At 49.0% G+C, this 22,542-nt stretch overlaps 6 protein-coding genes and 1 non-coding gene across 7 annotated transcripts; 3 read left to right on the forward strand and 4 right to left on the reverse strand.

The window, feature by feature from the left end:
• Positions 1 to 1,655: 1,655 nt before the first annotated feature.
• BKA67DRAFT_676397 (serine/threonine protein phosphatase-like protein) lies at positions 1,656 to 3,072 on the forward strand (the record flags this gene model as incomplete). The annotated part of the gene is made up of 4 exons (XM_046108805.1): positions 1,656 to 1,835; positions 1,969 to 2,328; positions 2,446 to 2,745; positions 2,825 to 3,072. 4 exons carry the CDS (start codon positions 1,656 to 1,658, stop codon positions 2,915 to 2,917), a joined length of 933 nt encoding a protein of 310 aa, XP_045958119.1. The 3' UTR covers positions 2,918 to 3,072.
• Positions 3,073 to 8,020: 4,948 nt separating this feature from the next.
• Positions 8,021 to 11,681, reverse strand: BKA67DRAFT_517980 (uncharacterized protein; the record flags this gene model as incomplete). Its single annotated transcript, XM_046097959.1, has 3 exons — positions 8,021 to 9,098; positions 9,148 to 10,178; positions 10,230 to 11,681. 3 exons carry the CDS (start codon positions 11,679 to 11,681, stop codon positions 8,021 to 8,023), a joined length of 3,561 nt encoding a protein of 1,186 aa, XP_045958120.1.
• A 1,763-nt stretch (positions 11,682 to 13,444) lies between these two features.
• Positions 13,445 to 14,959, reverse strand: BKA67DRAFT_676399 (uncharacterized protein; the record flags this gene model as incomplete). Its single annotated transcript, XM_046108806.1, has 8 exons — positions 13,445 to 13,588; positions 13,639 to 13,718; positions 13,784 to 14,067; positions 14,126 to 14,143; positions 14,194 to 14,351; positions 14,415 to 14,501; positions 14,557 to 14,719; positions 14,787 to 14,959. The coding sequence occupies 8 exons, from the start codon at positions 14,957 to 14,959 to the stop codon at positions 13,445 to 13,447; spliced, it is 1,107 nt and encodes a 368-aa protein (XP_045958121.1).
• A 1,169-nt stretch (positions 14,960 to 16,128) lies between these two features.
• On the reverse strand, positions 16,129 to 17,277 carry BKA67DRAFT_535202 (Intradiol ring-cleavage dioxygenase; the record flags this gene model as incomplete). Its single annotated transcript, XM_046099974.1, has 2 exons — positions 16,129 to 16,973; positions 17,025 to 17,277. The coding sequence occupies 2 exons, from the start codon at positions 17,275 to 17,277 to the stop codon at positions 16,129 to 16,131; spliced, it is 1,098 nt and encodes a 365-aa protein (XP_045958122.1).
• A 1,028-nt stretch (positions 17,278 to 18,305) lies between these two features.
• On the forward strand, positions 18,306 to 18,390 carry BKA67DRAFT_t88. Its single transcript has one exon. It is a non-coding gene; the product is annotated as a tRNA-Thr (tRNA).
• A 435-nt stretch (positions 18,391 to 18,825) lies between these two features.
• Positions 18,826 to 19,820, reverse strand: BKA67DRAFT_592270 (Intradiol ring-cleavage dioxygenase; the record flags this gene model as incomplete). Its single annotated transcript, XM_046104820.1, has 2 exons — positions 18,826 to 19,548; positions 19,623 to 19,820. The coding sequence occupies 2 exons, from the start codon at positions 19,818 to 19,820 to the stop codon at positions 18,826 to 18,828; spliced, it is 921 nt and encodes a 306-aa protein (XP_045958123.1).
• A 2,209-nt stretch (positions 19,821 to 22,029) lies between these two features.
• On the forward strand, positions 22,030 to 22,320 carry BKA67DRAFT_517206 (uncharacterized protein; the record flags this gene model as incomplete). The annotated part of the gene is made up of 1 exon (XM_046097881.1): positions 22,030 to 22,320. A coding segment is annotated over one exon (291 nt), but the record flags the coding sequence as incomplete, so codon positions are not given.
• Between the last annotated feature and the right edge of the window lie 222 nt (positions 22,321 to 22,542).

Genomic DNA, 22,542 nt, shown 5'->3' on the forward strand with positions numbered 1-22,542 from the left:
GTGATCCAATGGCACCTGCTTTTTTGCTTTGCACTGCCTCAGTGGACCAATCGGAGTGTCGAGACCCCCCCATATCCCATATCCATGAGGAGATTCCCCCCTTGGCTTGGCCGCTGGGCGAGAGGAATCTGAAGAGGTCCAAAGACTGCCTGGATTGGATGACAAGTGGATTGATTGGAAATGTCAGACCCGACAAGACAGTTTTCTGACGTTTTCAATACATAGCAAAAGCCAGAGCCGAAGCCCATCCTGACCCTCTTCCCTCCTCTCCAAAGTCAGAACCCCGCGAATAACTTCCAGGCGATTTCGACTTCTTTTGTGACGATCACGACGACGGACGATATTTGTTCTTTGCCCGACATCGAGGAGACATATATACACTGTGAGTGACATTTGACTCTGATGCACATGCGACAACTCTCCATTTGTTTTGAACGACTGCCCCTGCCTTTTGAAACCCCTCGGGACGCGGTTTAAAAATAAAAATAAAAATAAAACCAAAAAAAGCCCAAAGTTGTAGTCCAAGTCCAAGCCCAAGCCCAAGCCCAAGCCCACGCACCCACTTCCCCCGAATTACTTTTGCTTTGGCCTTTGCCTTTTGTCTTTGCCATTGCCATTGCCTCTGGATTTGCATTTGCCTCCGGGTCCGTCCCCAGTACCAGTCACAGTCCACTGAGTGAGAAAACGAAAGATAGTGCGCGTTGCAACCACAACAACAACACCAGCGATTTTCAAACGACGACCCGGGAACTTCTCTGGAATTCCTCCCGCAACACACCCCCAGCGTCGCCTCAGCAATCAATCAAGTTAATCAGTTGACTTGTTGCATCCGTATTCGACACCCGCGCGAAACAGCATTTTTGCTACATTTAGGCGAACATCGGGTCCCAGCACTCGACTATCCAGACGGTACCATTTTTGTCATCATTTGGCCATCTTGACTATTGCATCTAGACATCCAGGCGAAGAAACCACGGCAACCCTCTTCTCTTCGCGTCGCCGACCGCATTGGTGTCTACTCGACATTCCTCGAGTTTTTTCTGTCATCGACGACTTTGGCTTGACTTCTCAAACGCCGACCTAGAGACGAGAAAAATTCACCCGCCTCAGCACCTTTGACGAACTCGTTCACTCGAGCATCAGCCGCCGCCCGACACTGCGCAGTCCTACCAACTGCCGAGCGGGCCTCTTTGAGAAGCTTAACTACTGCTGAGATCACTTCACTGTGAGTATTTCCCCATCACATCGCAATCCCACCAGCCCGCGCGTCTCCGTTGTCCATGAAAACCACTTCCCTCCCTACCACCACCCTCATTTTCATGCAACTCCAAGCCTTAGCTTTGGGCGCGGCAGAACGGCACTTGCGGGCAAGCCATGCCGAAACAAAACACCAAACTCCCCGAGTTTCCTCCACTGTCGGCATCGTCTCTCCGTATCTGTAGTGTCTACACGGCATGCAGCAGAACAAATTCTGATGATCCATTTTTGGCTGACCTTTTTTTCTCTTCTCCCTCGTTTAGCCCAAGAAGTGTATCATATTCTTGACTGGGCTCTTTCGCAGTTTCCACGCGGCGACTACCCCCCCTTCCCTCCCCTGCACACATAACCGACACCAACTCTTGAGGACCGTTTCACAGGCAGGTGCGGGATAAAAGATGGCAGACCAACACGATGTTGATCTGGACTCCATCATCGATCGTCTCTTGGAGGTCCGTGGCAGCCGCCCGGGCAAGCAGGTCCAGCTGCTTGAGACTGAGATAAGATACTTGTGTACCAAGGCCAGAGAGATCTTCATTAGCCAGCCCATCCTGCTTGAGCTTGAGGCACCCATCAAGGTAAGCTGCGCTCTTGCGTCTTCCGGCATGTCCCTCGCCGGGGATACATGTCTGTCTGTAGATACCACGACTGTGACGCTGACTGGCACCAGATCTGTGGTGATATCCACGGCCAATACTACGACCTGCTGAGATTATTCGAGTATGGTGGCTTCCCCCCGAGGCCAACTACCTCTTCCTTGGTGATTATGTCGACAGAGGCAAGCAGTCTCTCGAGACCATCTGTCTCCTGTTAGCGTACAAGATCAAGTACCCAGAGAACTTCTTCGTTCTGCGTGGCAACCACGAATGTGCCTCCATCAACCGTATCTATGGCTTCTACGACGAGTGCAAGCGCCGCTACAATATCAAGCTCTGGAAGACATTTACGGACTGCTTCAACTGTCTGCCTATTGCAGCCATCATTGACGAGAAGATCTTCACCATGCACGGTGGTCTCAGCCCTGATCTTAACTCCATGGAGCAGATCCGACGTGTCATGCGCCCGACAGATGTGAGTAGCCTCTCTTTTTGCGCCCCATCTCCATCAGTGTCCTACCTAATGTCGAGACTCCTCCGCAACGGAATTGCGTTGGGCATGGACAAACAAGTACTGACTGCATTCTCCAAGATCCCCGACTGCGGTCTGCTTTGCGACTTGTTGTGGTCTGATCCCGACAAGGACATAACTGGCTGGTCAGAGAATGACCGTGGTGTGTCCTTCACCTTCGGACCCGACGTTGTCTCGCGCTTCTTGCAAAAGCACGACATGGACCTGATCTGCCGTGCCCATCAAGTGGTTGAGGACGGATACGAATTCTTCTCCAAGCGGCAACTGGTCACTCTCTTCAGTGCACCCAACTACTGTGGCGAGTTCGACAACGCCGGTGCCATGATGAGTGTTGACGAGAGTCTGCTGTGTTCCTTCCAGGTATGTTGTCTTTTGTGTTGAACCACCCCCCCTTCTTCCTGCTTTGCAGTAGCAGCAGCTGACTATATTTCCTCTCTAGATTCTCAAGCCAGCCGAGAAGAAGCAGAAGTATGTCCAAGGCCGCTTAATAGGCAGTAGTCCCGCAACCCCCAGAAAGCAATCCAAACCCTAAGTGAGAATTCATGCCAACAAAAAATTTTTCCATCTAGGTTCGGTCGGCGATAGACAGCTGCTACTCACTGAGCACTCCGAGCGCCCTTGTTCTTGACCATGGGAACTCTTCCTAGCATGGTTACTTGCGGTTCTCGAGCTTGGAACCTCTCTTCGGTTGTCCGAGTGCTAATCAAGGTCCGACGACAATATTTTCTCGCCACCTACCTCCGCCGATCGACGCCCCTTGACGAATGAAGCCGACGGTCGATGAACGATGAAAACGTTTGCTCTTATGCGGAAATCAGTAAAATCAGTTTTTCATATTTGGAATGGTTCATGATGACGTGCCCACGTGTTCATGCGGCTTGCATTGTATGGACAGGTGGACATGGAGACCAATAGGGGGGTCTAGACAGTTAATCTTTGTTTGCCCAGACGGGGCTCTCTCACACATCTTTGCATCAAGCCCTGCTATGTGGTCTCACAAATCATGTGCTCAAGTATTCGTCCACTATCGTATTTGTCTCCGCCCTGCCAATCCGAACGGGGTCACTCAACTGCACTCCAGGATGAGCTTAGAATCAACCGCCAATTTTTCTTTGTTATATTCTCTTGGATTTATCGCGTCGGTTATTAACAACCAAAACTATACCTCAGGACCAGCTCACTACCATGCTGTGCTTGGGAAGCAGGGCAAAGGATGGGGCTAGTTACCCAAGACACTATGAGGTATGATAATCCTGCCGTCTTTTCTGTACATCGTGAAGTCCTTGTTTGCAATTTTTCTTGCCTTTTTTTTTTTTTCTTCTTTTCCTTGCCCTCTCTGTTTTGATGCAGTAGATAGTGGAAACACACGGCCATGGCGTTGACCTGCATGAATCAATGTGCAACTCACACTATCGTCATAAAACTGCACACACAATTTGTCCGGTAGGAAAACCAGTGGAGAGAAATATCTAGGTGAGCGAGATATAAAACATAGCGTACTCAATGGATAAATACAGGATTACCTGGAGTACTCAGCAGGGGAAGCCAAAAACGTGGGCATAATCATACCACTGGGATGTCTTCTTAGGTGCTTCATAGCATCGGCTGAGAGAGAACTGCTGAAACTGGTCCATGGGCAAGGCAAGCCAGACGTCTCTTTGGCTCAATGCTGTCGACTCGTGTATGACAAGTTGGTACCTCTTAAAAAATCTTTAGAAGAAAAAAGCCCTCTGATGAGCGCCACATGAGTTAGCTGTCCATCTGGACGTAGGTTACATGAATTACAGTTGAGGAATTGTTCACGTTCCTCGGACTTGCCTCCACGGTCATGCAGCGGGGACCAGACACAGGGCTATGCCCAGAGTCCTCGTGGGACAAGGGCCTCGCCGTGCATGATCCCGTACCACCCCCCCCTCCTTCGCTCCCTCGCGTCCGTGGAGCATGACAGCAGAATACCGCAGCCTGGGAGCACAGCAGCCAAGTCACCCGGGCCGCGACGCATGGCAGAGCCAAACCCGCATTCTGCCCCTGGCTGGTTTCCCCCAAACCGCATGCCGGCCGCCAGGTCCAGAGAGGCGCAACGAGGTCTCTTATGGGCATACCTGAGGTCTTGGACGGTGACTGCTTGCCCCCTTTGAAATGGGTCATATGTTGTAGAATTCCTTTCAATTCCTTTCTTTGCTGGAACTGCAGGTCGAATAGAAGATACCTGATTGGCTTCTCGACGTCGCTTCCATCGAGGAGGAGCGAGCTCTGTGGGAGAGACATGGAAGGTTCCTGTCGTCCCTGGCCCCGGACACGCGGGTGCTTGTTGAGACTCTCGTTCAGGGTCTCACAACCGGTCTCGATGATGATCATACCCCGAGCAGGATGAAAGGGATTCGTCGTTTGGAGCGGTCTGGGGCCTCGTAGCGGATGCGCACCCGTCCATGATTGGATCTTGTGTAGCCCTCGACTGTTGCCGCGATGTCACCAGCTATAAAATTGGGTAGAACATGTTCGGTGCGCCTCATATCTGTCTGTCTGTCACGTGTATAGAGCGAGGCTAAAGCTCCCATAAAAGCTGGTCGACTGGGTTTCAGTATTTAAATGGCCAGTCTGGAATGTGTCGGATCCAGTAACCTGTGTTCGACCATTGTATGAGAATTTCTAGGAATTGATCAACTTGTAGTCAATAATGACAAATGTGTCCCCAATCTATTACCCCAAATGAAGTAACAAGATCGGTTGCAACGAATACTTGAGTTGTCTTAGAAGTGACAAGACACCTGCAGCATTAGCCACGACGACGTAATATGAATTCCGCGAGAGTATAAAGAACATGTCGCAATTAATCTTGATTTATTCCAACACCAAGTAGAAGTACAGAATCTACCCACCTCAGTAGATCTGGGTTTTGGCCGACGATTCCCAGGATGTTGAGCCGGCATTAGCTTCATCGAACATCATTCCATGTATTATACTGTCGCTAATAATTTGGCGACCTCCTCTTTTCCGCTTGTGAAGTATGACAGGTACGCTACAGCCCTGGAGCACGGCGATCAAGTCACTAGGTCTAGATGCTGCAGGAAACCAGCCCAAACTATCAAGTGACGTCTTCCATAGTCGCATACCGGCTGAGATTTTAATGTGCCTGCATGTGGAGGAGTAAGTATTCCTCCAACAACACTTTCCACAAACTATAGCTACGATTTCCTTTCTAGGCTAGAGCTCTCCGTTGAGATGAGTGCGGCCTAAACGGCCTGGAGAGATCCGAACGCCACCACTTCGACGAATCCAATGCGATTCCACCTATAGCAGAGCTATTTGAATCAGAATTGAGATTTTCGAAAACCCTCAACAAGTCATTCTCATCCGCATCTGCTAGAGATCCAAACATATATGCTGGCCATATATGCTGGCCCACGTAAGAAAAAAAGTCACAGGGGACATGTTCCACAGAGTTTAGGCAGAGATCCAAACCATACAAAAGATACTTGGAGGCCACTTGGTTGGCCCATGCTTCCAGAACTTTTGTGTGCTAGTTCCCCTGGAGGGAAATAACGGGATTCCTTGCTGACCAGGCTTTCCATCGTGTTAGAGGTTCACCGCGAACGCGAACACTACCATCATCATCTCTATAATCACCTTCCTGAAGCATTCCCTCCACAAGGACTTGAATATTCGACAACCTTTATAGTGGCTACCGTCGGTCCAATCTTAGAACCAATGGCCGGGATAGTTGCGAAAGACAACAATGCCAAGCGAGTTTGTCTTGTTTATTACGCGTTATGAGATGTCTCTGCTGATCTCCGTGGTCGGCTGTGAATAACTTGGAAACGGAACAGATGCAGGGCCGCCGTACATGAGTCCTAAGATTGAATATATTTTGTCCCCTGGATATCCTGGTATGGTATATGAAGATCTGTGAAGAGCCTCTGCGAGACGCAAAGGCTGCCGCCATAGTCGTGATTCTCGTAACCACATGATCTGTTCCAAGCGATCAAGTGATTCGCGCAAAAGTCTGTACGAAAACCCGCGTGAGTTCTGTGAAGTTAAAGGTTAAAAGTTTCTGATGGTTGAGGCAAAACCGAAAGACTGTTGACGCGAAATAATGCGTGCTTGTTGGTTAACCGCTAATTCTTGTAGTATCCAAGCTTGGCTCTAGTACTGGTTTGTAACCAGGCTCGAAAACGTAAGATGAGGCCCGTTGACCCGTCGTCAGTAAACTTTGTTACTAAAGTATGAGATAAACATTCACCCTGCCCCATAATCATTGCAAAACGATAAGATATCCGCCTTATCAAGATTGACAAATGACGGGCGGGCTGTCTATATCGTGTCCAACACAATCGTCTCCAAGCCATACGATCACTTGTGAAGCGACACAGTAGATGATCGACAGGCGTGACCTTGGTGGATTTCCCCTCGTCTTTGGATTAATTAACGCAATGCATATCAGCCCAGATACGTATGTAACATCTGCTTCTTAGTTACCATAATGCATTCCCTGAGTCATACCTAACCTGCGCCGATCGGCCAGCCATGTATGTTGTCCTGTGTTTTTCGGATTGCCTCATAGATACGAGAGGGCAACAAAAGGAGTATGAGAAGCCAAGGAGACGTGTTCAAGACGGTATTGTATGGGCCCAAGAAATTCCTGGGCAGGCGAGATGACGAGATGCCGGGTCATGACACTTCAAATTGAAAGGAGAAATCGTCAGTTCTGAGACCGCACCAGGGGGAAGATCAACTTGGGCATCTCATTGGTCCACGTCGACAGTCGACAGTTGGGGACATTAGGAGGGCTGTGCCTGCCACAGCAGACCAGTCCTCACGTTGAAGAATTACGCGCCGCCTGCCTTAAAATGTTCGAGCTCCTGGGTCTCCATGGCGGCATAATTCAATGTGTTTTCCTTCTCACGGCTGTCGACTAAGGGGTAGAAGCAAAACTGGCATGGCACACAAAGCCTGTTGCTCTGAGCTTTCATTACAACGCCGTACAATTGGTCGGGCATTCAACGTACTCAGAAGTCACATCATGCTGTGGTTCACAAGTCAAAGCTTTGTGCTCCCGGGCTTTTCCTGATAAGTTTCTAACAAAACAGAATTATCTTCGAATGAACCCTTGGGGATCCTCTGCATAGAAGAGAACTTTATGGAAAATAGAAGTGAAATATTTCCCGCGAAAATAGGTGAGTTTCTTTCAAGTAATTGAATATCAGTGTGCCTAAAATTTAAGATCAGGTCTGAAATGGTCGAGACTGAGGTGCTTGTCGTACGGTAATGAGAAGGATCTAAGCGACCGTACGGACGTCTACGTCCACTGTTTGGGCAGCATGGTCTTTGACTATGTATGCATTTTGATGGTAAGTTAACTGAGTAAAAACTCATGAAGGAATTATTATTCACTATCAAATACACACGTAAAGCATTGCGGTGCCATCTCATCTGACCATCGACTCCCTATAACGCCCGGTCTTGGGGTATGTAGGCGAAAATGTCAGAGCCCTATTGTGTGCAAAGCCTCTCTGAACTCCATACTCATTAGAAAACAAAACATGATCTTCTACGGCCCCGGAAACGATGAAGGGCCCTCCAAGAACACGAAACACTAGCCAATTATTTATACAAGCCTCCGCTGGTTGTCATTTTCTCATCTCCGTCCCCGGTAAGTGGTCGTCTTACGTTTCTTAGCCTTCGCCGGCTTCTTTGCGGATCCTATAACGCTAGCTTCTGCGTTTGTAGCACTCAAAGGAGATGTGGCAGTGATGACGTCGTTTGAATCGGGACCAAGCTCTTTGGCTTCATCTTCATCCATTGGCGAAGGCTCCTCTGCAGCAGCAGAGCTCGGCTGGTCAGCCGCTCCTGGCTCAGATAGAGCAGAAGTTCCTAAGGGATCGAATTCCTTGAGATAGAATGGGACGCCACCGTCAATAAGAATATTAGTGTGGTCCTGACCAAGACTTCCGTTTGATTGGGGAGGAGTCGGTGGGCCAGGTTGAGATGACTGCGGTGCCGTCTGATATCCATTGGTAGCAGGTGGTGTATCAGGCGCATTGCCGCTTGTCTGGCCGTCTTCTTTCTTGATCTCCTCTTGCTCTGTTGCACCTGTCGGGTTGACTGTGACAGCTTCTTCTTTCTCTTCTTCAGCGCCAGCATTGATAAGAGTCGAGGTATTCACTTCAATGTTGCCCTCTTCTCTGCCTGCTTCTTCTTCAGGTTCTGCCATGACAACATCGATTTGTTCATCTGGCTCGTTATCCGCGTCTTCTTCGTCAGCGGGGTCAGCAACGGTGATTTCTGAAGCATCGACCATGATCACATCTTTGCTTTGTTCGCTATCCGCTCCACCGCCACCATTTTGCTGTACTTCGAAGCTAGCTTCGATCATGCCTTCGAGCTCCTTTTTTAGGTCTTCGAAAGATTTGTTCGTGATGCCGGCCTCCTTATGAAGAGCTCCTTCAAGCATTGGTTGGACGCCCTTCAAAATTCTCCTGCCAAGCTTCTTACGTTCGCGAATGTTGGAGAAATCAATCTTGGTGAGCGGCGCAACCACACTCTCAAGCTTGGGTTGTGCTTCATCGGGTTTCTCCCATTCGTTATTGATGCCGACATGGATGACCTCACAGAGATCATGAGCAAACGCAAGCGTAGTCGTGTAGAACCTTTCGTTGACTTTCGCCTCCAAATCAACCAGACCATCGGTGAATACTTTCTTGCCATCATCCGCGCTAATTGAATTATTAGCACAGCCTTGATGCGTTAGTGTGAGTGACTTACTTGAAAACTTTGACCATGATATCTGGGAAGGCTTTATGGACTGGGAAGTAACACGTATCAACAAATGTCTGGAGCAGCTTGGCCTCTTCAAGCTTGACTTCCTCGCGCTTGACCACCTCCTCAGACATGGCTTGAAGCTGCTCTAGGTCTTTGATCAAGGTCTCCGCAAACTCAATGCGTCTTGACAAGCGTGTCTTCCCGGAGGGTCCCATAGCTGCGAAATTGCGCCTGGTCAATTCCATTGAGGAGAAAGTCTCCATTTGCAACTGAAGACGCTTGAGCAAGGCCGCACCACGACGCATCTCGCGCTTCAGTGTCCAGTAACGGCAAGCATCGCTTACAAACTCTCTTCTCTTAAGAATTGAGAATCTAGCGAGTGATGTGTCAACGATATCAAAGACAGCTTGAGGGATAATGGGAGCACCTGATGGTAGCTTCCACACATGTTTCCCAGGTTGTCCCTTTTTCTGGTCGCCCAGCACAGCCGACACCTTGGCCCCGGTCATTTGTGACTCGTCTGGAGGATGTTCTGTCAGGGCATTCCGATGTGTTGCGGCTAAAGCCATGGCATTCGCTTGTGTATTGGCCCAAATGCGGTCCCGCATGGTTTTCTTGTAGTACTTCTTGGCACGCTTTGTTGCTTTGCTCACTCCATTCTCCTTGGCATACTCCGAGGGGCAGTGCTTATCGCACAAGGCTTTGAGATTTGTGCTGCCATCAAGGACATCAAGAGCGCCAGAGCTGTTCTTCATGCGCAGGAACAATTTCGCACGACGCGCGCAAGTGACATGGAATGCTTGGTAGCAGGACTTATTACCGCACTGAATGCAAGCACCCATTTGCTGCTGGCAGATGTAACATGTCAGCTTCCAACGGCTCTTGGGCACTTTTTCCACGTCCATCACTGGTTCCATGAAAGTGTGGTTCCCGAGGCTGACCTCAGGTATCCACATGGCACATAGCAGATGGGCCCATTTTGACGAATTAGATTGCTTGAAAGCACCGTCCGAATTGGGGCAGAATATACAAGTCTATCAGAAAGTTAATAACAGTGTAAAATGCAGAGACTCGGGTTTGCTTACCGGTACGCCACGTCCAATAAGCTGACATTTCCGACAAAGCCATTGACCTTCAGGAATGAAAGGGACGCCGTAACACTCTTGATGAACTGCAAGATCGCAGCCGTCGCAGAACACAATAGCATTCGTGTTCTCACAATCCCCATCGTCACAAATAGCACATTTACTATCTTGCTCTTCGCCCGCCTGCGGCTCGCCATTGACGGCCGCGGCGGAGCTGGAACGCGGGCGGTGTGTTTGCGGTGGCTTTGGGTTTGGCTTGGGTATCCTCTTCTCGAGCGCATGCCATTCCTTTTCGATTTTGGTCATGGTGATTTCGAAATGCTCTCGGCTCACTGTGCTCCAGCCTTGCGACTTGCGCTGTTCGTTGTAGGCTTCAAGCCACATATCATCCTGTTCATCCATATCATACTCAACGCGTCCCAGAGCATGGCTATGTGCAGCAGGATCCACTTCGGCTTTCGCCGCAGAGGGGCTATCCGCTTCATCTTCGACATTCGCGTCGAATGCCTTGATCAGCTTTTGATCATCGCGAATGAAGTTGTCGCTCTCCTGGTACCCGACATTCATCATCGCTTTATCGACATATTTTGCCTGTCCGAACTTCTTGCTCTCAAAGAGAAGAATTCTGTCGGTCTTCCGGTATTGCGGCTGCCTCAGATCAAGGCGTTCTTTAGGTGTCTGATTGTAGATGGGCAAAACCTTGGGTGTTTTCGGAGTTGCGCCAATATCGCGACCGTAGGGGAAGTACGAGTCCCTTGGTCGGTTGGAGCGTCTTCTCGTTGGTGTTCCGGGCAGGCCTTCGAGCGGTCCTGAAATTACGCCGTTCGTAGGAGGTAAAGGGGTGTTGCCTGTAGCTATGTTTGCGTCTTTAATAGGGCTCCCAGCGTGGTTGGACTCAGGGTTGGGCGCAAGTGCTAACGGTGTCCCTGGTGTTGACTTGGCAACCCCATCAACATCATCGGCGTGGAAGACTATGAAATTGGCATCGATGTCAAGATTTGGGTGGAATTCTTCCCACCCTCGCTCTTCTCTGGGCTTGTACCCCTCGCTCTGTACCACAGCGGCAGCTACAGCGGCGGCAGAGCTGATTTGCATCTCGTCATCGGGTTCCAAGCGCGTAGCAGTCCGAATACGTGTGCTGCGCTCTCTGCGGGGATATATAGGTATCGTGGCTGCAGTCGAGGAGATCTGCCGCGCTCGAGGGCGGGGTTGGGTGGTGGGTGCGGCGCTTGGTCGAGCGCCAGGATCGTTGCCGTCTTTATCGGTCCAACGACCACCTCCACCGGGGCCACCGGGAACATATCGTCGTCGTTTCGGTGGCGGTTCAGTTGCGGCGGCAGTCGCGTCTCTCTCGCGCCTTCTTGAACCTGTGATTAGGAGGGCCCCTGCTCTCTGGCGGCTGGGACGGCCGTTGCTGGCAGCCGAACGCGGTGTCCTAGGACTCGGCGCCATCGTGTGCGCAGTTGAATACGCTTCTAGCGTTATGGTGAGTATTCTGCTTTTCCTAATCAGCGCGTCGCATCGAGGTGGCAGATGTGCTCCAAGTGCGGCTTATGGGGCTGAACAGGCATCGGGAAGCGTCAGCGAGAATTGGTTAAAGAGTGTGAGCAGGTGGGCAGGCTGAACTGAGCGTTTTCAGGACTGCAAAACTCAGGACAAGTAGACTCCTTGATGAGGGGACGTCGTGAAGTCAAGGGCGAAAAACAGCCAGAACACGCGTGAAGTTGGACGAGTGGAGCTACACGTAAGCTAAGCCGTATCGGGGATCCCCTGCGCAGCGACGCCCCTGACCATTATCGGTTAGCGTCTCGCTGAATCAGCAGGAAAAGCCAACAGCTGCTATCAAATTGAGCTGCTACCCCGGATTTTGGCTTTCAGGCCCGAGATTAGATTTGGGCCCATTCACGACGGGGGCAGGACCCCATATCATCCACATGCGATGCGTCGTGACTTATGTAATTGATAGTCTCATGTGGGCGATAAATCTTCTCAAGGCAGAGGCTTTGGCTGTTTTGCTCACCATCATTCATCTCGATTGACGCTCACTCGCGTCTTCCACTACAAAGTTCGAACCTGACACATCTGAGCAAGTTCAAGCACTCAAGCCCTGTTCAGCGTCTGTCCCATTTCGAATGACGAAATCTTGTGATTATCAGCATACACCCATAAACCTGCACTGGTTGTCAAGGCGCGGACAATTCCGCAATGTTTCAGCCCTATGGTATCCAGCTTCCCATTGTTAATTCTCGCCTATTGGCTCATGCAGATCTGTGTCATACAGCTGGACTAGACCATATGCAATGACAACTGTTTCCATCCTTGTCAATGCATTGTGCGCTTTCGCATGAGAAAGCCGGCAGTCTCTGGTTCTGTCGCAAATCACCTGCACTGCGACCGTCCATATTTTCGTACAAACCTTGCGGCTTGGACATACCAACAAGACCTCTCTTTCCGCAGCTATGCCCATTCAGCATGAGCACACTACTGCAACAACTGCAACAGCGCAGCTTCGTACACTCTTAAACGGGTTGATTGACGGTATGGTTTGGGCCCTGCGACTGTTGAAATGTCAAAGTACAGCTCTGTGGGCTCGCGCTCTGATGACCCGCTACTTTGCCCAGGTGAACTTGACTACCCCAACAGCTTATCCCATAATGCCATGACTCGAGGTCGTGTCAACTACAAATAAATACGCGGGTCGGCCTTGGGGTCCTCAGGAACAAGCATTACGGAGCTCGTCACTAGCCAAAACGAGCTCCAAAAACATGTGATTGCATCGTTATTTAACCAAGATGCCATGCACAAGCACACTAACTACGGATCGCCGATCATTTTAGTTGCATTGGCAAGTCATCCATCTCTCATTTACCTGTTCGCAAACCCCTGCTGTCAACTTATCATCACCACAATTATCGGGTTTACTCTAAGCACATCCGCTAAAAGGTCGATTGATTTCAAGCCCGTAGATACGCCAAAGCGTCAAACATGGTGTCGTATACAATATCCGAAATTTGCCTGGGCATCTGCACTTCATCATGATGTACCTTTACGTCACAACTTTAATCTTTTCTCATCGGTAGTATTTATAAACAGAAATGGTTTCTTGGAGAATCATTACAGAATACCTCGGTGGAATGAAACTACCTGCACTATCTGAAAAGGAGGGTTTTAGCTGTGCATGGACCGGATAGGTCTCCAGTCAGTGAATGTACAGCTTAAGCATAGTAGTAGCAGAATGGCCCATCCACGAGGCTAACCAAGTCACGAATCTTCCAGACCTTCTGTGTAAGGATGTTCAGGTCGATATCGTCATCCAGACTCTGAGCTCTGCTGTTGAAACCAATCATGGAGGTTCCACCCTGTCGAAAGATTAGAATACGCCAAGATAAAAGCAATCACCTCAACTCACAGCGATGACCTGCAACCTATTGGGAAGGTCTTGCAACTGCCAGATGGCCCAAGTTCTATCAATCATGCCGTGATGGAGCCCTGTGGGATATCGCATCAGCCCGAATCGTGGCAATTTAACCCCCACAAGCCGGTGCAGTACTTACAGAATGCGGGATCGCCAGGAGAGACGTAAAAGTCACCAGCGGGATCTCCCGCTATGGTATAGTGGCCGGCTACGTGAACGTTTACCGGCGACACGCTCTGCATCGTGTCCTGGAGAGTGCCGATATTGGAGCTCGTGGTGATGAGCTTAACGATGTCCTCGGTGCGGGAGTACTGCGTGCTCAGCTTGTTGCTCACATCGCGCCGCAGGCATCTCGGGTTGTATCCGAAGCCGTCGCTTCTTGGGTTGGCTGGAGGCGCCGGGGAAATCGCTGGGCTCAAGGGCCTTGGGCTATCTTTAGCTCTGCATCGACGAGTATTCGCTGTAGAGTAGCTCAACTTACCCAAGGTTTACAGTCATGCTAATAGTCGTTAGTACAATTAAGATTAAGACGTTACTGCACACACTTACTTCTTGAACGGTCCCGATGTCACGCACCCACCACCATTGCCAGTGACAATCGTACCTGAGTGCGTAATTTTCTCGCCATTACCACTCATGCTCGTCGCTGTGCCATCGAAAATGGGAGACTTCTCTGGATCGGCAGCCCATCGTCCCCAGTTCCAGTACTATTGTAGCACAATATCCATCAGCCTTAGTTTATGTGGTGAGAACTGCACAAGGTACTATACCGGCTGTGTTCCATTAAAACCACATTCGTTCTTGAGAGCTTGCTCGTATGCCCATACGTAGTATCTGTGCCACGATAGGAAGTTGCCCTAGCCAAGTCAGCCACTTCACGTAGCTCATTACGGTTGTGAACAATGACAATACCGTGCCATGGACGCTTAGCGTCTGGTTCATGTGGACCGCGACGAAATCATCAAATCGAGTTTTGGCTCCGGGATATTTTCCTGCCGGCAACTTGGACGGCGCCTGCTGCAGACACAATACGGCATTGGTGTAGGACTTCTTTTCGTTGTCGGTAAGGTCACCCCTGAGGTCCAAATTAGGATAACCGTGATGGAAAGAATATCTAGTGAAAACAGATGGAGCGAACTCACCATTCCTTCCGAATTTGAAGTTTGTCTTTTGTGCATGTCTTTGACTTCGCAAGCTGTGCTTCAAGACTAGGGAGTCCCTTCGTCCACAGATCTAGAACTGCATCCGCCTTGACAATGCTGGAGAACAGCAAGAGCTGCACTGTGAACAGAACAAAAGATATGATTCGAGTCATTGTGGGCACTAGTAGCTGTTGATGAACGATGTGGAAATGTCGAATTCAATGCTTAGTCTTGGCTTCATTTATAGGCAGTAACCATTCTTGGAACAGGATAAATGTGCTAACTTCTCCTCCAAATCATGATTCTAGATATAATGGTGAGAATCTGACCTTGCAATGGAATCGTTCACTAGCCCAAGACACCGGCAAATGCACCACCGTTGTGTCGTGCCCCAATGCAAGTAAGCATGCGGGACAAGGATCCAAGACCCGCATGACCCCAGGTCAAGATTACGGTTAATGTCTATAGAAAAAACCTTGGGTATATTACCAAATACAGGACGGCTTGAATCTCCGCATTAAACATGTTTTCTTGGCAGGCAAATTATCCGTGCCACCTACCGAATGAGGTGTTCTTGATCAACACAAGACTATTCGCAGGTGGCATTCAGCTATGATGGAGAAGCGTACCCACTCAAAGCCGATTTTCTCGCTTGACCGTTACACTGGCCGATGTCACCTGGTGTACGTAACACATAGACTGCTGTTCAACTAGAACAATGCTGGCCAGCCTATCGGTAAGTGTTGATTTGAGATTTGGTTGATCATCCAAGAAATTATCTTCCGGCAACATGGTCAATATCCTCATGACCTCTAACAATATAATCTGAATCAAATTTGATCACTGTAAGATGCGGGGCTTATATAGCACACGGTAGTTGTCGTGTGATGTAATTGTATTGTGACTTGGCTACACGACAGACTTGGGCATGACTCCCCTTGATTTGAACCCAAACAAAGGATGAGTGCATTATCATCGCCTCTGCAAATCGGCGCAAATCGGATAGCATGTGTTGAAGCAGCTGTATTGATGGAGGTGCTGTGACGTGTTGTTGAAACAGCATGTAAAGTAGCCACATTTATAGAATTTAGGACATGAGCAATTTTTAATTTTCTCAGGTAAGTCCAGTACTACTAGAGGTACTCGGAATGCTTCGAAAACTAGCACCAACTTGATAATAATGACGTAATTTTCTGACTGGAAAATGATAAACACTCATATAGTCCCCAACATGTGTAGCACTAGCCAAAACCTGCATCCATACTGTCTTCGCCATTCTCATTTAGACGAATCTCTAACAGAGATGATTTAAACCGTGTTATTAACCATCATCAATGGAGCTTCATCCATGTGTAGGAGGAGCTGTGGCGACAACCATGAAATTAAACTTCGGGTTATCATAACCTCCACCCTCCTTCCATGTGCTCGCAAATGGAGCATAATAATCCCAGTTAGAACTGGTATTAATGCCAAGCTCAGCCCAGACGAAAAGCCCATTGCTGACGCCATTGCCGAGTAGAGCATAGTTGGGGAATGGGTCGTACTTGGGAGACGCTGCATAGCCAGTGAATCCGTCGGCCAAATTTGAGGTCTTAGCAATGCGGTTTGTGTTGTAAGGGGCAGTCGCCTCGATAGTGTCTACAAGTTTCTGGTCAAAGAACAGCTGGCTCAGGTGTGCCACGACGCCGCCGGTGTAAGTGCCATTATCGAGGACCTTGGATCCGACATGGGCAATGATGTGCTGATGTGTAGCTCGTCCTTGATAGTGGCCTGGGAAAAGCGTATCGAAATTGACAACACCGTCTTTGTCAGTCGGCTGAACTCCACGCAGATAAGTGGTGCCAAGACCGCCTTCGCCAGCAGCACTCACACCACTGTACACGCCCTGGTTGTTGCAAGACCAAATATCAATTAGAATATTGGCTGGCTTGCAAGTGTTAACGTCGATGAATTGAAGCTCCAGGTGCATGGGGACACCCTGCACGTTCTCCACAACATTTTGGCGGATGTGCTCCTGGTACACAAAGTAGGGTCCGTTGGCATTATCGGGCGTTAGGATGCAGCTGGTGTTTGAGCCAAAAATGTCAGCGATTGGAGTATCCTTAGTGTACTTCAGGCTGCTCTTGTCGTGACTGTTCGCCGCCCATTGACGAAGCGATGCTGCGTCTCGACGATGGAGGAAATCAGCTGTGAGTCAGTTTAGCTTCCGTGTTGTGCAAGCATAGACTAATTCCATACCGTCACTGAGATCCCTCTCTTGACGAAGTCGCTCGAACGTCGCAGCTCGTCTTGCTACGGCACGCTCTCTGCGCTCAAGGACATCAGGTCTATTCTGACACGCTTCAAGGGCTCTCGCATTGACCTCGGCCACAGCGTGCGCGTCCGCGAGCTCTTCCATATACTCGCGTCTGTCAAACTTATCCGTCGGATGTGCTATCGCCAGAGACGCCAGCGACAGCACGGTGAAGATGAAGGACTCTCGAAACATCATGATGACAACTGTATTGGTAATAGTGGCAGTCTTTCTTCTCAGGGAGGACTGAATGGTTTCCAAGTAAGTGAAGTGAAAACTGCTTCTCCTCCCTCATTTAGGGGCTACCCATAGACAGAATTAACGTCCTCTCCTGGTCATATGATCCTCCTTCCATATGACCGCTTTTCATAATTTCGGCAGTCAACGATTACTACTGCGTGAACCTCGGCAACAGTGCCTTAATTCCTTGTGCTACACCGTCTTATTGTTCCTCAGCTAGATGCAATGGATCGACTGGTAGCAGAAGCACGATGTGGCCCATTTACCCGGGTTAGGGTGTTTCGTGGACACTCAAAACAAGTAGATCCTGGTCTGACGGTGGCTAAATTGTTACACCGCAATATAACATATACGGAAACTGGTATGCACCCCAGAGTCCCAGACTATTGGTACTCCGTCAACGCCAAGACCCGGCATTTACATCTGGCTATTTTGGTGGGGTGCCATCTATGGTCGCATTCCTGCAATGCAATCGACAGTAATCATTGGCAGCCATATAATAAAAGGACTTCTATAATATATGGCATATTATTGGACAGTTTTTATATCGTCATGACGGCCAGTGGTGATGGCATTCAGTTGCCCTATTGATGTTCAGAAGCAACTCCGGTGCCAAACAGCCACGGACGGAACACTTCTTGGAAATTGACATCCATTGCACTGATTCGTCCGAAAAAGGCTGGATGCGTGATTAGTAAACTAACAATCGAATGGTGTTGACTGTGCAAGTGTACTCTTTGTAAAAGGACACAAGAAAAGAATTACGCATTCAAAAACACAAATTGAACTAGACTCACGATCCGCGACAAGTTCATATTTTAAGCATGAATATTAAAATGAAAGTAAGAATTTAAGTATTATGGAGATTCTGAATAAGCTACCATGTTAATAGTGGTGACTGCTGAAGTATTGCAAATTGGGTTGATGTGGAGTGCGCTTACGCTAACATAACAACAAATTGCAAGCACATTCTCCAACAAATACGAGCCTCCTTGGCATAGTGGTATTGCGTCGCACTTGTATATCTTCTGCGTCATGCGAAAGTCGGCGGTTCAATTCCGCCAGGGGGCATCGATTCTTTTTCGACTTTTTACCGTTCCAATCTTGGCATCTAGCATGCCTGTAATGTTTTGCTGTTCGTTCATCTTTGAATACTTATTTTACGAGATAAATATTTGCTTGAACGGCTAGACTCTTCACATTGGTAATGGATATACTTGTGTGGATGGTTTACCACATGTTAACGGTGAGTTGTCGTACAGAAATTAAGAACTGTATGTAGGTAATTAAGACATGGTTTAGCTACCAAACATAATTTGTTGAAGGGCGGTATTGAAATGTATGAATGTCGACCAACACATGTTCTCACGGATCGTCGGACGTCTCTAAATATGCATGAGACATTCTTGTCTATTTATATAACGTTCCTTCGTCGCTGGCTAACGATATATGCAAGCCTGCTTCATTGCAAACACACCACATATCATTTAGAGCATGAAATTCTCTCTAGAGTTCTCCCAGGTAGAAGTCGTACTCTAGCTCCCATTTGACGCTATTAGTAGTCTTCGTCTTTGCCTCCTTAAACTTGACAATCAGCTCCTCCTTTACCGCAAACACGGCATCATCCCTTGTGTACTTGTCCTCTCCGTCAAAAATTTGTGTCGTCAGCGATCGGTGGCCTTCCGCGGTCACAATGAAGTGGATGTGCGCGGGACGGTACGGATGGCGGTCCAGCAACTGTAACAAGTGCCCGGCAGGACCATCGAAGGGGATCGGGTACGACGTAGGTCGGAGACAGACCATGGAGTATCGACCATGCTCATCGGTGCGGAAGCGTCCCCGCAAGTTCATATCGGGCTGGGTGCCCGTGGTATCCTGTTGCTCGTACATACCATTGGGACCCGCCTCCCAGGCATCGACGATAGCATTGGGGATCAGTTTCCTGGTGGTAGCGTTGAGGACGCGCCCAGAAATGCGGGTGAGCAACTTGGAAGCTGCGTCGTTCCAGCCCTGTGCTATACTGGGGCCGACGATACTAGACCCGTTGGCCAGGATGGGAGCGTCCTCGCGGTAGAAGGGCCCGAGGACCGCTGAGGGCGTTGCTGTTGAGCCTTGATGCTGTAAAACCTTGGATGTGATCTCGTCGACGAGGGACTCAAGCCCGAGCACATCACATATTAGCTGTGTCTCGTTACGCTTGTTGTCGGACATTAGGCCGGCTTTGTTGATCTATGAGTGCCTGTCAGCTTGCTATCATTGTTCACCTTCTCTTGAACTAATTCGGAGTACTCCTCAGTACTTACCATTTCAACACCTGCCGTCCACTCGGCAACTGTGAGACCAACCTCTCGCGCAAAGTCATGAAGATGTCTCAATAGACTGGGCATAATCTGAGCCATTCGAGAGTGAGCATCTGGACCAGTCGCTGCAATAACCATATCCGTGAAATGAGGATCGTAGTCATTATTGGTGGCTTTTCCACTTCCCAAACTCGGTACCATTCTGCCGTCTGTCTTAAGAGTTTTTGATGGTGGTTTGTGTTGACCCAAAGAGTAAAGAATGAATGTATTCTTCATGGAAGGTCAGAGTTTCAGACTCATATGCTGCAGGAATATTGAGCTGCGTCAGTCATTGAACTTTGTAAGTGGCGGGAACCGTTGAGCAGTAGTGAGTCCGTTGTATTGGCTTATCTAAATGAACGTGCCGGGGCTCATATTATATACTCACAGCCCAGTTTGCTAGCCCCCAAAGGCCGTCTTGTCCACCGCGCTTGTCCCGGCAACCCAGGGATGAATTTTGTTGTTTACGGAACGGAAGGTATTCGAGAACTGTTCAAATGTATGACAATAATAAATAGATATATTTAACATCGACTTCAGATGTCGATCAACCGGGCTAACACTTGGAGCAACCTCTCGTAACTCAGTTCCAATATGAATATGCTACAAAACAATGGGAAATAAAGAACGCCTGCAGGTAGGCATGTTCGTAGGCAGGTTCGTAGGCAGAGAACCTTGGGTATAGGTCTGATTTGATCCAGATATAAAAATTTCTACAACCCATACATAAACCTTTCATTATCGAGCAGAGCACTTGAAACCTTTACGTGGAGTGATCAGTTGATCGCAGATCTTGCATCTAACAGTGACGGCAGTGTTACCAACCCGTTGAGTTAAAACCTGCAGGGGACCGCTCCACTGGGAGTGCTCAAAATTATCCCGAGCGGTGCTGAGGCCAGAGCGGCTGCAGGCAGTGTGACGGCTTTCTTTGTCGTATGCTTTGAACTCGACGAGATCGTTTCGAGAGTCGATTCACGATATACATGTATCACAGGAGAGTTTGAATTCGTCATTGGCGTTACACCTCAAGGTTCTTACTCGAAGGACGTTTACAACATGGTACTAAGTGGCCTGCAGTGTACGAGTGTGGATGCATTACAGCCGATGTTTGCTTTATTTACGGCGTAACTCCACTCCTTACGTTGCGCATGGAACTTACCTGTAAAGGTTGTTTGTCATGAACTTGCCATTTCCAATTGGATCCTGCAAGCCGTCATGTTTAATGTTCCGTAAAAGCTCAACATAAAAGCTGGAAACATTACCGCAACGGGAACATTAGTCGAGATTTCCATTAGCAAACAACGAGGCTCCGTAATCAGGTGTCACCATAGTTTTGTCTTACCAAGGGCGATGCCACCCGCCATCGATACAAGGAAGCGCAGAAGATCAAGGCTGATGTTTGTGCGACTAAATATAGCCAGTCCACCATCTAAGAATTTCGAGAATTGTTCGGGCCCATTGCTGATACCGAGTGATTGAAGACCCTTGACAATTTGCAACATCGAAAGAGGAAGTATGACAATGCATTTGCACGATGGTTTTTGAGCACCTTCGGTGGCTATCCTGTGTGACCTAAGGACGCCTTCTCGTGTGACACAAAAGCAGTGCAATGCTTCATAGCTACTGTTGATGTAATTCATCACCGGCTCTTTGTTTAGGCCGGGTCAAGTAGACATGCATATGTACTTTGCAAGGTTTAAGACACTTTGGTGATGAATGAGCTTCGGCCGGTTGCTACCTGATAGGGGTGATTAGGTGTCAGTGCTTGTACTCCACGATTCGGACGCAGCCAAAGAATCATGCTCTTTCCCAGCGCCCAGGCCTTGTCCGAAAGACCACTGCAGATGCACTCCAGTGTTCAGACACTTAAGTTTTTCAGCAGTTATACCACAAGACTCATACGCTACACTCCAACTATAGGAAAACTTCCAAGCACTCCACTGCCTCTTATATCTGTCAATGACCAGGCAGGCGTGTGTAGACTGGTCTACACTTCCTCGATTTGTGTGCTCTCCATCTATCTTATAGAAAGCCATGGTCCTCCTTAATCTTCGCCGCGTTCTTTAACCCCGAGATTATATCAACCTATGCGGCTAATGGAGTCGCACGCAGCATTGTCTCGAATATGGTATAGAATTTCTCCGATTTGAGAGGGCCGTCTGTTACTTTTGGCACAGCGTGTTCAAGTTGTCTCGTTGCCATCCACTATGACGTCCAATACCTCCGCGCTGGCGATGCCACAAGTGCGATCATCGCGAGGGTTACGTGAATATCAAACCCAGCGATGTATATTGCGGAGCATGAATTGCATAGGGCCTCCCCTGATTCGCGACCACGTATGCGGTACAAAGGCGCCAACGGTCACGGTTGAGGAGAGGGCTGTGCCGCTATAGTGCTCAAACCTCTCAGCCAAGCTCTCATAGACAACGATGGCATTGAGTGTGTTACCGGTATACAGGAAACTGGCGGCAACTCGAATGGCCGGACAAGCGGCATCACAACGCCTAGCGCTGCAGCACATAATGATGCCATGCAGCGAATGCAACCACGAAAGGTTTTCATAATTTTGCATTTATGGCTATTATTGGTTGATACTCGTCCAGTACATCGTTTCAACATGCGTCTATTGACTGCGTGCGTTGGGGTACTGCTCGAACCCTGAGACCTGGGTAGGTAATAGATCGGAGGTTGAAGGGTCCTCTTGCCAAGATTCCGGAATCCGCGTATACCTTATTTACGGACTGTGCGAAGACGTATCACGCTCTCACAGCTCGTGCTCCACCACACCTGTACTCATTTCACCTCCCATACGGTGAGTTTGGCCATCGCGGTAGAAGCGCATGAAGTAAAGAGGAATATCTTGACAAGCCGTTGGGTGCAGTTG

The sequence above is a fragment of the Truncatella angustata genome, assembly GCF_020726525.1.
Source record: "Truncatella angustata strain MPI-SDFR-AT-0073 chromosome Unknown BKA67scaffold_4, whole genome shotgun sequence".
Taxonomy (NCBI): Eukaryota; Fungi; Ascomycota; class Sordariomycetes; order Amphisphaeriales; family Sporocadaceae; genus Truncatella; species Truncatella angustata.